This window comes from Capricornis sumatraensis, chromosome 1, assembly GCF_032405125.1.
Source record: "Capricornis sumatraensis isolate serow.1 chromosome 1, serow.2, whole genome shotgun sequence".
NCBI classification, from domain to species: Eukaryota; Metazoa; Chordata; class Mammalia; order Artiodactyla; family Bovidae; genus Capricornis; species Capricornis sumatraensis.
In genome coordinates this window covers 214,288,577-214,306,263 of record NC_091069.1, presented here as the reverse complement: position 1 = coordinate 214,306,263, position 17,687 = coordinate 214,288,577, and the positions used below count along the sequence as shown (strand labels likewise).

Genomic DNA, 17,687 nt, shown 5'->3' with positions numbered 1-17,687 from the left:
CCATGAAGGGATGGGACCAGATGCCATGATCTTAGTTTTTTGAATGTTGAGTTTTAAGCCAGCTTTTTTATTCTCTTTCACTTTCATTGAGAGGTTCTTTAGTTCCTCTTCACTTTCTGCCATAAGGTTGATGTAATCTGTGTATCTGAGGTTATTGGTGTTTCTCCCAGCAATCTTGATTCCAGTGTGTGTTTTATCCAGCCCAGCATTTTGCACGATGTACTCTGCATATAAGTTAAATAAGCAGGTTGACAATATACAGCCTTGAGTTGCTCCTTTCCCGATTGGAACCATGTCCACTTGTAACTGTTGCTTCTTGACCTGCATATAGATTTCTCAGGAGGCAGATAAGGTGGTATTCCCATCTCTTGAAGAATTTTCCACAGTTTGTTATGATCCACATAGCAAAGGCTTTAGTGTGGTCAATGAAGCAAAGTAGATTTTTTTTTTAAATTTTCTTGCCTTTTCTATGACCCAGTGAATGTTGGCAATTTGATCTCTTATTCCTCTGCTTTTTCTAAATCCAATTTGAACATTTGGATGTTCTCCATTCATGTACTGTTGAAGCCTCACTTGGAGAATTTTCAGCATTACTTTGCTAGCGTGTGAGATGAGTACAATTGTTTGGTAGTTTGAGCATTCTTTGGCATTGCCTTTCTTTGGGATTGGAATGAAAACTGACCTTTTCCAGTCCTGTGGCCACTGCTGAGTTTTCCAAATTTGCTGGCCTGTTGAGTGCAACACTTTAACAGCATCATCTTTTAGGATCTTCCTCATAGGTATTACCTTTACATGTTAACTTACTAATCCCTGTCCATTCTTCAAGACCCAGCATAGCTGCTATAGTCTTCCTTGACCATTGTAGCACCCAGTTGTTGTCTTAGATTCATAGGAGCAATGGCATATATTCACAGTTCCTCCATCTTTATACAGGGCTGACTGATGCTTTGTTCATAGTGGGAGCCCTGAAAAAGCTTACAGAATGAAAGGAGAAAAGGTTCAGTGGTGGTGACACCATTGGGAACAAATGAGACTCTCTCTATAACTTACTAGTTAGACAATACCATGGGATTTGTAACATTCTACTCATGGCTTTTATTCCTCTGAAACAGTTTAATATTCTGCCTTTGTCTTTGTGTAAAGTAAATGATTTACATGCCTTAGATATGAATGTTGAGTTAAGTGGTAGAAATAAAAAGAAAAGCAATGTTAAAAGGCAAAACCACGTATTCTTTCTATGGTATGGTTATTTATCTACTATCCATCAATAAGAATTTTTAGGACTGTATTAATAAAATGAACAAAAGTGTATATGTACTTGCTTTGTCAATTACATATGTCAATTACAGTGTCAATTTGGCACTTTTATTGATGTAAATGACAGCTTTATGGATTCATTTATATTGAGGCATTATTTCTGTTTGTAGTCACCAACTGGCCATGGATGTGGAGAATAACATTCAAAAGTGTCACCTCAATCTACAGCCCTTGGACTCAAAGGTGAAAATGTAAGTTATTTTAAAGTTCACATTAAAATTTTTGGGTTTTTACAGTTCTTACTCTATTAATCTCTGAACTATTCTGGAGTTCATGGGTATAAGAATCACACATTTATTCACATGTATATTTATATATTACACAGTATTTTTTCCCAGTTGTAAGTAGCAACAAAGCTGTTTTGAGCACACAGTACCATTGATGGATAATGTAGGGAAGTATTTGATGATCATCACTTTGTTTCTTGGTTTTTCCCTTTCAGAATGTTCCCTTTGAACATTCTTCAAATCTCACTAGTATTTTTCACTGCCTTTCTTCTCAGTAACTTGATTTATTCCACCTTAGACCATGTCTTTTACACACACACATGCACACTCTTTCCACCCTCTTCCTTCTGTTTCCAGTCCAGCTCTTGTCCAGTTATTTTGAGAAAAAAATCCTTTCCTTTTCTTTCTCACTTCTTGTCCTTTCCTTTCTTACTCTCTCTTAATATGGCTTAACGAGATTCTCCTTCTCCTACTGCAAATGACTAAAGCATAAACATACTGCTATATACACCTCAGTATTAACAAAAATAAAACTAACGAGATCCAAAGACAGACAGGCTGTATTCTAAAACAAAATAACAGCCTTCTAAATGAGCGTCGAATTGATGCTTTTGAACTGTTGTGTTGGAGAAGACTCTTGAGAGTTCCTTGGACTGCAAAGAGATTCAACCAGTCCACTCTGATGCTGGGAGGGATTGGGGGCAGGAGGAAAAGAGGACGACAGAGGATGAGATGGCTGGATGGCATCACGGACTCGATGGACGTGAGTCTGAGTGAACTCCAGGAGTTGGTGATGGACAGGGAGGCCTGGCGTGCTGCGATTCATGGGGTCGCAGAGTCAGACATGACTGAGTGACTGAACTGAACTGAAAACTATTAAGAAAGGACCTATCAGAGTCACTTTGGTTGGCTGGTTGGTTTAGTCACTAAGTCGTGTCCGACTCTTGTGACCCCATGGACTGTAGCCTGCCAGGCTGCTCTGTCCACGGGACTCTCTAAGCAAGAATACTGGAATGGGTTGCCATTTCCTTCTCCAAATAGTCACTTTAGAAGCAATTTTAAACTGTTTATGTTTGTACTCTGCGATCCTTTCCCATTCAGATTTTTTCTTTGGGGATAAGTTATGAGCCTTATCGTGAGTGTATATAGTCTTTCTCTCTCTCTCCCCCCCTCCCTCACCTTCCCTCCCTCCTTCCCCCTCTCTCTCTCTCTCTCTCCTTCTCTCCCTCTCTCTCTGTCTCACACACACACACACACACACACACACACACACACACACACACAGCTTAACACTCTGAAAAGCATGTATCTGGAGAATCTGAACACGTCTGTTCTTGGTCAGGAACACTGATCATTTGCAAAAAGCCCAAAGAGGAATCTTTTAGGAAAGAAGTCACCTTGAAGAGGGGAGCATTGAGGTGTACAACTTTGAAAAAGTAAGCCATTGCTGAATGTAGGAATTGAAACAGAAATGATGCAGATATATAATATCCTGCTGGATAAAAGCAAATATGTATACACACCCCTATAAATCTACATTAACCTTGGTTATCAGTAAAAAGCTTGCCTCTGGGTGAGCACACAGGGCTGCCTCTCAAGGTAAAGTTCAGATGTGGCTTCTCAACCAGTCAGGCCCCCTGCTAAGGAGCTGTGTGTCACACTTACTAAGCAAATAATGAATCAGGCTACCAAATCATTTTGTGTAAGCTGTATGTCAGCCTCATTCCACAAGATGTTAGTTTCCAAACATAGGTTGCTTTATTGCTAGGAATTTTCTTATTAAGATAACGTCCTCTTAACTGAAAAAGCACTGGAAAGGAAGTTTGGCTGTGTGAAAAATTAAAGTGATTAATTTGTATGCTGAAATGAAGTTAAGAAACCTCCCTGGTCTTTTTTAGTTTTCATCTTCTCCAATCTGTAGAGACAGAGGGGCAGGTGCCAGAGAGAGGAGCAGGCAAAGAAAAAAAAGAATCTCCATGCCTAAGAGCCTAGTAGCTCCGAGAATCTGGGATTTTATGTGTAGCTGGCATGATGGAGGAGTCTCAGCTCAGTGAGGTGCAAACAGAATGGTTTTATCTCTTCTAATAACTCTGAACCCCATTTCCACTCAGTGGAGGGGGATGAGGGAGAGAAAACTTAATCTTACCCAATAATGGAATTTGAGTCCCATCGGAGAATTGACTCCAGTTCAGTGACTCTTGTCTAATCTGGTTATTAAATTCTTAACTCTCGTGACAGTTTGAACACCTCCCTACAGCTGTGCAGCCAGCTCCCTTCCCTTCCCTCTCCTCTTTCACTTTCTGTCTCCCCTCCTTCCTCCTCCCCTCCCCTCCTGGTGTCACCTCTCCCACCTTCTGAGTGCTAAGCACCAAGGCTGCTCCAGGTTTCCTGTTGATGGTGAGCTTTCACACCCTAGGCAGTTCCTTCCTTAAAAGAGTTGGGACTCTGTGGGAAGGGTTGCTGGCTCTCCCCTGAGCCCCCACCAGTGGTGTGGGTTGCACCCCTCATTGTGTCTCTTGCTTTGCTGATGGTCTTCCCCAGGCTGACCTTGGCATTCTCAACAAGGAATATCTTGGCATACACCCATTCCTGCTTCTCAAGGGACCTTTAGACCTACAGAGCCTTGGATATGAAAGGTGGGGTTTTATTCCATGTTCCAGAGTTACTGTCAAACTTCACAGGCTTTCTGTTATGGTCTTCTGTCTTCTCTTGGTGGGAACCAGCTGGAAACCTATCTTTCCCAGGTAGAAGGGGTATGGGGAGAAGGAGAAGCTGGGGTTACTACATCATAACATTTGCTTTCCTGTAGACTCTTCAATCCCCTCCCTGATGAGGCGAGAGAGTAGGTTCCAGTGAAGGATTTCTGGACAGTCCAGCTCCTGCAAGCCCCGAGATGGGATGTACTCTGGCAGGCCAATCTCTGGGGGTCAGCAGGAGCAGGAAAGGATCTCAGCCATTCCCTCACACTCAGGACAACATTAAAAGGAGGCAGTTTGATAACAGCACCTCCCTGGTGGTCCACTTGGTAAAGAATCTGCCAGCAACGCAGGAGACCCAGGTTCAATCCCTGAATGGGGAAGATCCCCTGGAGAAGGAAATGGCAACACACTCCAGTATTCTTGCCTGGAGAATCCCATGGACAGAGGAACCTGGCAAGCTGCAGTCCATGGGGTAACAAAGAATTAGATATGACTTAGAGACTTAGTCCTTAGTCATGAAAGTACACCACAGATCTCATCAGGGGCCTTGAAGAAAATGAGAAAAGTCTAGACTCTTGTTCATTTAATTAATAGTACTTTGGGGGAGCCTTGCTTTGCTAGGAAGTTTAGTGAAATGATTCCCTGGTGGCTCAGATGGTAAAGAATCTGCCTGCAATGTGGGGGACCCGGGTCCGCTCCCCAGGTCGGGAAGATCCCCTGGAGAAGGAAATGGCAACCCACTCCAGTACCCTTGCCTAGAAAATGGATGGAGGACCTCCATGGCTGGAGGACCCTGGTGGGCTACAGTCCATGGGGTCGCAAAGAGTTGGACACGACTGAACGACTTCACTTCACTTAGAGACTAAACCACCACAACCAGAAGGTGGCAATGCAAAGTATTTGCCACCTGGAAGGAATTAGAGGCCTGTGGGGGAAAGAACAAGTGTGTTAAGAGTGGAATTTAGAGGAAATATCAGGAAGAGCAAATCCCCTGGCTCAAGAATGCTGCCGCTAAGAGGTAATTTTGTGTTTTAGACTCAGAGGATCAAAGAACTGCATCAAAAGGGCGAAAGCAATCAGGATTGCACAGCTATTAATAAAAAGTCACTTTGGGGAGGTGAAAGGCAGGAAGATCAAGCACAGGAAAGCCTCTTAAGTCTGAAAACTTAGTAAAAGCAAAAGTAATAGTGAAAGCACCATGACAAATGCTCCCATGCAGCCCTAAGACAGAAAGTATTCTTTAAACAATTTTGTTTTAATTGAAGTATATTTGCTTTGCAATATTATGTTGGTTTCTGCCATACATCAACATGAATCAGCCATAGGTATACATATGTCCCCTCCCACCTCCCACCCCATCCCATCCCTCTAGGTTGTCACAGAGCACAAGGTTTGAGATAGGGCCAAGGCTGCCCAAGGGTCTGGGAATGAGTGCACACAGCAGAGAAGTGCAGGTTTTAGCAGGGAGGCCTGGCTGCAGAGGAAGGAAATGGACCCTCCAAACCCCTTCAAATCCCTGCCCTTCACATCAGGGTCACTCCTTGCATGTTGCAACGAGACCTAAAGTGCATCTTCTGAACACAGGCCATCATTTAAAAATTGTTTATTAACTCTGTGTGGTCTGTCTCTTTATGTTTTTAACAATATGTTTATTTTGTAATGGAATAACATAACGATCTATCAAATACAAATCATCTTGTAAAAGTCTTCTCATTAAATATGTTCAATTCCTCTCCTTACTTGTTATTAGTATATTTTATTTAGTGATGAAATAACATTTCGACTCTAAAAGGGAGAGAGACAGAGACAGACAGACATAGTCTTGAGAAGGAAGACAGTTCCCCAAATAAAGTCAAACTCGAATCTCAGTAAAACCTGAAGTGCCTTTGTTTGAAAGTACTACCTATCAATTTTTGTCAAAAGATTCATTAAAAGAAGCCATGAGGGATGAGAGGTTGAGAGAGCAGACTTTGAAGCTAGAGCACCCTAGGTTCAAATCCAGCCCTGCTCCTTGTCTGCTGAGTGACCTTGGGAGCATTGCTTATCTCTCTGGGCCTTCATTGCATTCTTCTATAAAATGAGAACACGAACCATATCTTAAAGAATTGTAGTGAGCTTTCAATGAGAAAATCTAAGAAAAACATTAACTCTAGTGTGTCTTCCCCATGCAACTGTACCTTTTCTAAACATATTTTTATATCAAATTGGGCTAATAAAATATTTCCTGTAAAGATCCTCAGAAATCCAGTATATCATATGCTGCAGCCCACTAGACTCCTCTGTCCATAGGATTCTCCCAGCAAGAATACTGGAGCAGGTTGTCATTTCCTCTTCTACGGGATTTCCTGTCCCAGTGATAGAATTTGAACCTCTTGAATTGGCAGGCAGTTTCTTTACCATTAAGCCACCAGGGAAGCCCCTGTGATTTGCACCTATTACTTAAAAATATTTGAAAGTGTCTGGTTTTCTTAAGTAATTATCGTGATTTATCTAGAACCTCTATTTGTCAAATTTGGGGCTAAATGACTTAAATATAAATACCATATGTTTGACTCCTTGCAAGAATTATGAAGACATTACTGTTGTTCCCATTTTGCACATCAGCAAAGTGCAGGCCTGAAAGTTTAGAACTTTTCCCAAGGCCACAGCTAATAAGAAGTAAAACTGAGCAAGAACCTACATCACTCTAATCTGCCTGCAATGCAGGAGATCCAAGATCAATCCTTGAGTTGAGAAGATCCCCTGGAGCAGGGCATGGCAACCCACTCCAGTGTTCTTGCCTAGAGAATCCCATGGACAGAGGAGCCTGGAGGGCTACAGTCCCTAAGGCTCGCAAAGAGTCAGACATGACTGAGTGACTAAGCATGTGCAAACACGTTTAGTTTCCGGGAGGTTCTGCTTCAAGACATCAACACACAAAGATCGTGAACTATGTCCTCCCACAGACACACTGAATCTACAACTATGAATGGAACAATTCCCTCTGGGCGGGGGGAGGGAGGGTGGGGAATTAAAAACTGGTGGAGTGACCCCTTCACATTGGACAGACAAGAGGAAAACCACATCAAAGTGGATAGGAAAGGCTGAGACACAATCTCTCCATGAAACGCTGGTGTGATGACTCCTATTTGGGAGTGCACTCAAAGCCTTGCGCTTCTCTCTGAGGAGACAAAGAGCTATACTCTGCATTGAACACCCCAACTTTCATGACTGGCCCCTGAGAGATGAGTCCCAAAAGCGTTTGGCTTTGAAGACTGTTTAGCTCATGCTCACGAGATCCTAGAGGTTATGGTGAACTGAGGAACCTCTCTTAAAGAGCCTGCATGCAGATTTACCCACTCTAGGGCTCAGCACAGAAGCATCCTTTAAAAAAGTGCCCAGACTTCACGTCAAAGAAACTCATTTGCTGATTTGAAAACTGGTCAGCCCCAGCACATGGGCACCCTTTTATAGCAGAGGAGTAGGATATGGACCACAACCAGTGGAGAAAGTGTTCTTACAAACAGTTACCACTCCCTGGGCACAGCGAGAGGGAGCAGACCCAGGAGCTCAGTCTTGATGTGAGACAGGAGGCTTCTAATTAAGTGCACATCTAAGGGCTGACTGTAAACCTTTCCTGAGACACTGGGGGGTGGGCACTATCTTCAAGCTGTCCCTCAGCCATACTCCAGAGCTTCAGCGTCTCTTGCAGAGGAGCTCTTGTGAGTGTCTGGGGCCCCAGTTTTTACATCTGGTGCCCTGGATATTGGGCTTCCTTGGTGACTCAGTGGATAAAGAATCTACCCACAATGCAGAAGACTCAGGAGCCTCAGGTTTGATCCCTGGGTCAGGAAGATCCCCTGGAGGAGGGCATGGCAACCCACTCCAGTATTCTTGCCTGGAGAATTCCATGGACAGAGGATTCTGGTGTGCTACAGTCTTTGGGGTCCCAAAATAGTTGGACACAGCTGAAGCAATTGAGTATGCATGCCCTGGTTATTGTGACTGCCACCCAGGGAATGTTACCCCTTGATCCCTTCCTGGCTCTGGAGGCCAGCAGGGCTTGTGCTTATGGTCCCCCAAGACTGTGTATATTTATACTTTTTTTGAAAGCTGCTTCCTGAAGGTCTAGCTTCCAATGAGTCCAAATCTAGGTGCTGACTGAGGTCCTCCCCTTTGTGGCACTCACTGGTCTGTGTGTGCGTACTCAATTGCTCGGGCATGTCTGATTCTCTGCAACCCCACGGACTGTAGTCCTCCAGGCTCCTCTGTCCATAGGAGTTTCCAGGCAAGAATACTGGAGTGGGTTGCCATTTCCTCCTCAAGGGGATCTTCCTGACCCAGGGACTGAACCCACGTCTCTTGCATGGGCACACCCTTAGCTACTGGGAGTTATTAAAAATGAAATAGGTTGTTTGGATAAGCAGAAGCTTGAGAGACAATCAAGAGCGGGGGCAAGGTTGAATGATAAGTTTTATTTCCTACACAAGGCCAACCCTTCAAGACTGGGAGAGGGGGCTGTTTCATCAATACATAGAAACTGGTAGTTGCAAGTAACGGAAACTCAACTCAAACTAAGTTGTATATAAAAAAAGAGATTTTTATTATATTACCTAATATAAACACCCAAGGGGCACAGTCACCAGGCATCTCTGTCTTCTGTAAGCTCTTTTCTCTTCATTTTCTCCCAGCATTGTAGCAAACTGGTCATGGCTAGCTCCAGGTTACCAATCGCAAACCTCCAGGTGCAAGAGGGGGCTTCTCTTTCTGTAGCCTCTTGTTGCCTGGCTTGAGCCATGTGAGCTTCTATGAACCAATCGCTGCCCTCTGGGTGTTCAGTCTGGCACACAAGCTGCTCTCTACAGTGGAGGGGTGGGGTCTGCCTCATCCATAGCTCATTGGTTGAAGGTTGGTGGGTCCCCGTAGAGAAATGGGTGCTGGAACCAAGAGAAGGAGAGTGTTGGGCAGGCAAAACCTACCACTAAGATAATAATAATATTAGTGAAGCCTTCCCCACAGCCCACATGTGGTAGGACTGAGTGGGAGAATGCACGCAAAAGGAGCTGTAGAAAATCAATTGTTTCAGAAGATACTTAGACTTGTGTTTTCTTTGATGGTGTCCTCTTTTCTTATCCTCAAATTCCACTTACTTTGGGTAATAAAGTATTTTTAAAATTATTTAGTAAGTTTCACACAAGAATCCAGATTTCTGGCTGCCTTTGAAAAGCTGAAGGTCTGGTAACTACTGACTGTGCCTTGATGGGGGATTCCCCCTCACAAGGGGCAGGTATTGCCCAGTCTTGCCCCCACCTGACCCTGTCGACATCGGGATCCTCTTCCTGTATTCATAACCTCATGCTCTGCCGTCTTTTCTGGGATCCTCCTGCATCCTGCCTGGTACCTTCACTTCCATGCCTTTGTCCAAGGTCTTTTCCTCTTCCTCCCTAGCAGTCTAAATCCCATCCATCCTTGAAAACTAATTGAAAACCAGGACACCCTCAAACCTCCTCTAAGCATCCCAACTCTCAGAGTGTTCTCTTCTGCTCTTCTCTGTAAGGACATCCAGAGATGACCAGAGCTGCCCAGACTGTGAGTCCCCAAGTAGCTCTGAGTGTGGGAGAGAAGCACCCGCCCTGTGAAACTGACAAAGAAAGGGTAGAGGCAGATGATTATGCCGTCCCTGAGACAAGGGAAGATAAATTGGAGTTGAGCTGGCAAAGAAATTGAAACATGTATTTATCATCTCTTTTGAAGTAAATTTCTGTACTTTATTTATAATTCAACATATGGGAACACACAGAGAGTACTCCCTCTCTGCAACCAGCTTTTAAAGCATTGTATTGATGGTATTGCTTAGTTTCAGAAGTAAAAATGTCAAGGTAGTTGGTGTTCAGGGTTTCTACTGCAGCTGTAAAGGAGACTTGTGAGTAGGAATTGTCATAAAGCTGGAATAAGAGAGTGAAAGTCATTCCCTTTGACCGAGGGACAAATGCCTCTGCATTTTGTTTTAATTCTCTCCTACAGTAAAATAATATTTAGAGATGGTATTCTGAGGGCTAATATTAGACTAATTTAATCTATGAACATCATATCAGTGCAAAGAGGGTTAAGTGTATGATGCAAATACTTTTCTATGATTCAGAGAGTAATAATAGCAAGGCTCTACCATTCAAAAGAAATAGTGTAGAAATAGTGTAGCAATTTAGAATAGTAGCCTAGAGTAATGTGACTGGCCTTTCATTTTTGACCCCTAAATTTAAAGAAAAAAGAACAAAATCTAATATGCTTTCGACTAAGTAAAACTGGTTTCGTATACGTAGACAAGGATAATAAGGCAAATATTCAAAAACTGAAATAGCTTTTTAATTAAGGAAGTGAGTGGACTTATATCAATAGATATTTTAATGCCTATTTTACAGGTATTTGTATATATGTGATTCTGATGCTGGGAAAGATTGAGGGCAGGAATAGAAAGGGGCTACAGAGTTCCAAAGAAGAGCAAGGAGAGATAGGAAAGTCTTCCTCAGTGATCAATGCAAGGAAATAGAGGAAAACAACAGAATGGGAAAGACTAGAGATTTCTTCAAGAAAATTAGAGATACTGAGAGAACATTTCATGCAAAGATGGGCTTGATAAAGGACAGAAATGGTATGGACCTAACAGAGGCAGAAGATATTAAGAAGAGGTGGCAAGAATACACAGAAGAACTATACAAAAAAGATATTCATGACTCAGATAACCTCGATGGTGTGATCACTCACCTAGAGCCAGACATCCTGGAATGTGAAGTCAAGCGGGCCTTAGAAAGCATCACTATGAACAAAGCTAGTGGAGGTGATGGAATTACAGTTGAGCTATTTCAAATCCTGAAAGATGATGCTGTGAAAGTGTTGCACTCAATATGCCAGCAAATTTGGAAAACTCAGCAGTGGCCACAGGACTGGAAAAGGTCAGTTTTCATTCCAATCCCAAAGAAAGGCAATGCCAAAGAATGCTCACTACCACACAATTGCACTCATCTCACATGCTAGTAAAGTAATGCTCATAATTCTCCAAGCCAGGCCTCGGCAGTACTTGAACCGTGAACTTCCAGATGTTCAAGCTGGTTTTAGAAATGGCAGAGGGACCAAAGATCAAATTGCCAACATCTGCTAGATCATGGAAAAAGCAAGAGAGTTTTAGAGAAACATCAATTTCTGCTTTATTGACTATGCCAAAGCCTTTGACTGTGTGGATCCCAATAAACTGTGGAAAATTATGAGAGATGGGAATACCAGACCATCTGACCTACCTCTTGATAAACCTGTATGCAGGTCAGGAAGCAACAGTTAGAAGTGGACATGGAACAACAGACTGGTTCCAAATAGGAAAAGGAGTACGTCAAGGCTGTACATTGTCACCCTGCTTATTTAACTTATATGCAGGGTACATCATGGGAAACGCTGGGCTGGAAGAAACACAAGCTGGAATCAAGATTGCCGGGAGAAATATCAATAACCTCAGATATGCAAATGATACAACCTTTATGGCAGAAAGTGAAGAGGAACTAAAGAACCTCTTGATGAAAGTGAAAGAGGAGAGTAAAAAAGTTGGCTTAAAGCTCAACATTCAGAAAATTAAGATCATGGCATCTGGTCCCATCATTTCATGGCAAATAGATGGGGAAACAGTGGAAACAGTAGCTGACTTTATTTTGGGGGCTCCAGAATCACTGCAGATGATGATTGCATCCATGAAATTAAAAGATGCTTACTCCTTGGAAGAAAAGTTATGACCAAACTAGATAGCATATTAAAAAGCAGAGACATTACTTTGCTGACTAAGGTCCATCTAGTCAAGACTATGGTTTTTCCAGTGGTCATGTATGGATGTGAGAGTTGGACTGTGAAGAAAGCTGAGCACTGAAGAATTGATGCTTTTGAACTGTGGTGTTGGAGAAGACTCTGAGAGTCCCTTGGACTGCAAGGAGATCCAACCAGTCCATCCTAAAGGAGATCAGTCCTGGGTGTTCATTGGAAGGACTGATGTTGAAGCTGAAACTCCAATACTTTGGCCACCTCATGTGAAGAGTTGAGTCATTGGAAAAGACTCTGATGCTGGGAGGGATTGGGGGCAGGAGGAGAAGGGGACAACAGAGGATGAGATGGTTGGATCGCTTCACAGACTTGATGGACATGAGTCTGGGTAAACTCTGGGAGTTGGTGATGGACAGGGAGGCCTGGTGTGCTGCCATTCATGGGGTCACAAAGAGTGGGATTCGACTGAGCAACAGAACTGAACTGAACTGAACAGAGGATGAAATGGTTGGATGGCATCCCCGATTCATTGGACGTTAGTTTGAGCAAACTCTGGGAAATATTGAAGGACAGGAAAACCTGGTGCTCTGCAGTCCATGGGGTCACAAAGAGTCGGATACTAACTAGAGAATAAACAACAAACAACAAATGTCACATTTTATCAATTAAGAAAAGAAGATTATATTCTTCCACTTGGAAGGGAAAAATACTCTCTTCTTAATCTTCAACTTAAGGAAAACTGGTATGTCATTTTTCAGATCCCATAACTACAAGGGAGAAGAGAATGCTTTAAATTCTTTGCAGATCTCACCTGGATTTTTGTCCAGCGTTGGTTTGTTTTTTGTTTTTTGAAGGTGTCATGCTGCCCCCTGCTGTTCATCAAGCTAAAATGTAACTTCTCAAAGTGAAAGTCGCTCAGTCTTGTCGGACTCTTTGCGACCCCGGAGACTATACAGTCCATGGAATTCTCCAGGCCTGAATACTGGAGTGGGTAGCCTTTGCCTTCTCCAGGGGGTCTTCCCAACCCAGGGACTGAACCCAGGTCTCCCGCATTGCAGGTGGATTCTTTACCAGCTGAGCCACAAGGGAAGCCCAACTTCTCAAAAGGCTACAATATTTTCTTTCTATATTTTCTGAATAACCAAGGCAATTAAAAAAATGGAGCTTGGAGAGAGGAATACTTCATAGTCCTATAAACGTATGGGTATCCTATGGGTTGTCAGTATTCTCTATTTTTTAAGTTACTTTTTAAAAATCACATGCTTTTAAGTCCTTGATGGGCAGGTTTACAAGCTGTAGGTGTCCTAAGGCGGCAGAACTTCTCAGCAGCGCTCTGGCATTTGCCCAACGCTTCAAGCACTTTGGAAGACATGGAAATTAGCTGCCAAAAGTTTGATACTCCCTTAGTAAAATGAAATCCAGAAGAAACAATGGGATTACCACACTCAGCCACCCTTACAGGACCCTCTTAATCTTACAGGAGTCTCTCTGAGATCCTGTTTAAAATTTTAAACCAAAGGAAAATAAATAAATAAGGGTACATTTTGAGAAAACATTAAATAAGAAAACAGTGACTATCTATGACCCAAGTCAAGAAGCTCCTGGCCTCCAAGTAAGGGCCCCAGAAGCTGAAGTTTCATAGTTTCAGGGAAAAGTGGCCTCTGATCCCAAGGTTGTTTCACTGTAGCTTCTGGACTTTTCCTTGAACATTATAACTCACAAAGCCTTAATAAATTAGGGAACACATACCAATGTTTATGTGTTCTGTATGTCCTCTGATTGTTGAGAATGGACAGTCTCTGAACCATTCTAGCCAAATGAAAACAAATGTTGTTTATACAAAAAACACCTTCAGTGACTTTGGTTGTATGTGGAAGAATTGAAAAAGATTGAGAAGAGTTGAGAAGGAGTTGAGAAGAGATCATGAGCGAATCAGCGCAGCCATTTAAAACTATTTTCAAAAGCTGAATCCTGACAATTGGTGTTCATGTCTAGCAACTCCCAGGAGAAAATAGATTCAGTTCCCTGGTCACATGTGAAAATCTAGATATTAATCTCTTCAAAGATTAGAAGCTAGTCCAAATGGAGAAATTCGCTTAGCTCTCATGAAGAAGTGAAGTGAAGTCACTCAGTCGTGTCCTAGTCTTTGCGATGCCATGGACTGTAGCCTACCAGGCTCCTCCCTCCAGGGGATTTCCCAGGCAAAAATGAAGAAGAGGTTTCTGTTATTCGGATCAGATGACTCTTTTGAGAGTTACTAACCATAGGACATAAAAAACTTCCTTGGGTAAAATCTCAAGCAGCCACCTAACCATGAGTTAATTTTCTGAATATAACAATTTCAAATATTTCTGTCTTCTCTGTCCACGTCTTTGTTTATTCATCATACATTACTGGTTTCCTTCCACAGTATGTAACATTCATGAACGCAGGGCACTTGCCTGTCTTGTCCCAGAGCAGAGCCAATGCATTTGGTCACATAGACTATACCATCTAACATCATGGAACACCCTTCACCTTGAAGTCTATGTGAATGGCCCCCTAGGGCTGTGCTGTCTCCTCTATCTAGAGCCAAGTGCTGGCCCTGGCACAGAACAGTTCTTCAACAATAATTTATTATTCTCACTTGAAAACGTGGTGAGAAACTGAAAGGTTTTGTGTCCCATAAGTCAAAGCATGTACATTTACATGTGCAAACTGATTGCACTTTGACAGATGACTTTTTCTGACCAAGTTGTTTCTTGTAGACTGGTTTAGTTCAGGTAAGCTTGTGAAGGTCAAACCAGTAACACAGACAGCTCGGGCCTTCCGACTTTCCATGTCACGTTCTCTGTGCTTCAGGTTCCTGGTCAAAGTCAGTTCCTTCGGACTCCTCGTGCTTGTCAGAGGCTGAGTCTGTGACTGGAGTGACGGGGCCTGTGCTTTCTGTTTGTTTTCGGCAGCATTCAGCGAGCGTGGCGTGAATACTTGCAGCGGCAGGAGCCCCTGGAGAAGCGGAGCCCGTCGCCGCCCTCTGTGTCCTCGGACAAGCTGAGCAGCTCTGTCAGCATGAACACCTTCTCAGATGGCAGCACACCCGTGAGTGCACATTCCCTTCTCCTGACCTGGCTAGCCTCCGGTGCTTTGGTCTCCAGGGCTTTGGCTCCAAGAGAGGAATCTGGGGATGTGCGCAGGTGGCTTGTGATCTGCAAGCTGCTTGTTTGCTGTGGTGAGGGTTTTGCCATCTCAAAGATATGGGTCATGAAGGCAAAGTGAACTTTATCAAGGCTTAGGGAATTGACTGCATTTGAAATCAGTCTAAACTATTTATTTGTGTGTTGGCATTCCTCTGTTACTGAGAATATCTTTTTACTTTTCTTGATGATAGTGTGTTCCTTTTAATCTGCATGGTTGGTAGCCTTTTGTGGCACCAATAGGGTAGATTAGCTTGGTTACTAGGATTTTAAAGAACTTTCATGAGAAGAATTGAAAGGGGTCTTCGAATCAGAGATTGCATCTTAAAGGTTTTCAGGGCCAGGTAAGTAACCCATGTGACTGATGGGGACTGAGTTGTGACTGGCTCACCTAAACGGACCCCCCCCCCCCAACACACACACACACTTCCCCTGGTTCCTGGAAGTGTGTTGCCAAGTGTTACCAAAGATCATTTTCCTTCTTCAGAAGATTTTTAAATGTTGGTGACCAGTATGAAAATTTTAAATGTAAATAGACCATGCCTGTACTCCACAATTTTCCAAGGTCCACTAGTTTAAGAACTCTGGAGTACAGGGTTGAGGAATGGAAGAATTTGAGGGAAGCATCTGTTTAAAAAAAAACAAACACTAAATGTATAAGGAAATAAATGATCAGGCAAATGTAACAGAGTTGTGTGGATTTAGCCATTGTGATCAGTTTCAATAGTCACTGGAGTACTGAAATAAGTTAGGAAGAGAAATGAACTATACAAGTGTATTGTTATTTTTTAAAAATCATCCTTGACTACTTTGTAATCAAGTTTATTTGTTTGTAAAAATGCTTCCCAACAGCCAAAATAATGCATTCACATTGGGATCAAGCAAAGGTACTTTGAAATGTTTTCAGATGATTGCATTGCGTATTCTTTAATAAATGGCTTTATCTAGTTATGGATTCTAAAGACAGAAGTAAGCTAAGTTTATGGCTGTGCAAATAACGGTGGCAGAAGATCTATTTTTAGCTGACATTAGAGATGGAATACGGTGAATCTGCACTTTTTAAAGACAGTTTTGGTAGGGGGCATGTGTTGTCTTAACTGGCCTCAGTGTCACTAGAGGGTGCTCATGAACCACTTTGGAAAATGTCTGCATTTAGCAAAGTTTGTATTTAATTCTTGATTTGTCAGTGAAAAAGAATGTGAAAATTGAGTGTTTAGGATACCTTCACTGTGAATGTTAATAGAAAGTACAAAGTAAACGACTTTGAAGCCTTGATTTGAGTGATGGAAACTGAGTATGAGAAATCACTCTGCGCCTGAGTTAAAGGCTTGAGTTTACTACCACCTTTGTGCTTTCTCAGCCCTAATTCCAGACAATATCAACTGTCTAGAAATCCCTGATGGTTTTGGTGTTGCTTTAGGATAGTTAACCTTTTGGCTTATTGAAATTCTGGAAGAATCTATCTTTGCTTTATATTTATGCTGCTGCACTCCTTTGATTCTAGCACCTCAAGTGTTTTTGTGCCTAAAATGCATGTTCTTCCCCCTCGTTGGTCTATGTCTATGTCTATCTTTGCACAGCTTTGCTAATGGTTTTGCCTTATTTAATGTAGCCTAGACTCCAGGTGCCCTGAGGTTTCTTAGTGGCAGAGATTTTCCCTTTCTGGTGTGCCCAGCAATTTGGTTTCCCATAAGGTATGTCACACTGAATTGAGAGTGGCACCCTGCTCCACCACCATGTCATCATGCCTTAGCTCGGTGCCCGTGGACAAAGATGACTCTATTTCCTGTGTGGGAGTCTGGCTCACTCCTGACTGCCTACAAACACTGAAAATCAAAACAGACTTTCAAAAATTATTACTGGAATTAGCTTCAGAAAGCAAGCAGATACTGCCCAGAATTCTAATGCTGACTATGAGAACAACTTTGGTATTGATGACGGCGATGGTGTGACACTAAACACAGAATAAAACATGAAAATATAAGACGTTGGCACATTCCCAAGTCTCTCATTTGTCAGGCAGGTAAAATACCAAGGCCACAATTGTTTAAAACTTTATGCTTCATTATTTGGAACTGGTATAACTAAGGTTGTTTTATCTTCCATGATTACCCCTTTGCTGAGGCTTCATTCAAAAAGATTCATTCATTCGCACATCTTTTGTTGGTGACAGTCCCATGAAAAGAAAGTGACTTTGCTCTACCTTGACTGACCTGCCACACCCCCTGGGTTCATATATATTCTCAGGGGAGCCCCAGATAGGAAGACTTGGTTTTACCACCCTCTGATGAGTAGACCTCAAGTTTACGGACGGGATAAGGATGACCCCCAGCTCACCTTGGCTAAGCCTGTCATAAAGAGAAGAACTTTTTCAAATAATCAGTAAGTCCTTTGGAATTTCAGGGTTAGAAGCCTTTGGTCCAAGTCAAATTCTGTCAATGAGGTGTCTCCCTAGGGGCTTTCCCAGGCCCCTGTCTCCTGCGGGATCCTCTCAG

General features: G+C 42.7%; 1 protein-coding gene across 1 annotated transcript in view; it reads left to right on the top strand.

The window, feature by feature from the left end:
• Nucleotides 1-17,480, top strand: part of IQCJ (IQ motif containing J) — a 32,412-nt gene extending 14,932 nt beyond the window's left edge. The window contains 4 exon segments of the mRNA XM_068968991.1: nucleotides 1,428-1,508; nucleotides 14,962-15,097; nucleotides 17,366-17,440; nucleotides 17,442-17,480. Of these exon segments, the coding sequence (XP_068825092.1) occupies nucleotides 1,428-1,508; nucleotides 14,962-15,097; nucleotides 17,366-17,440; nucleotides 17,442-17,480 (331 nt within the window).
• The last annotated feature ends 207 nt before the right edge of the window (nucleotides 17,481-17,687 follow it).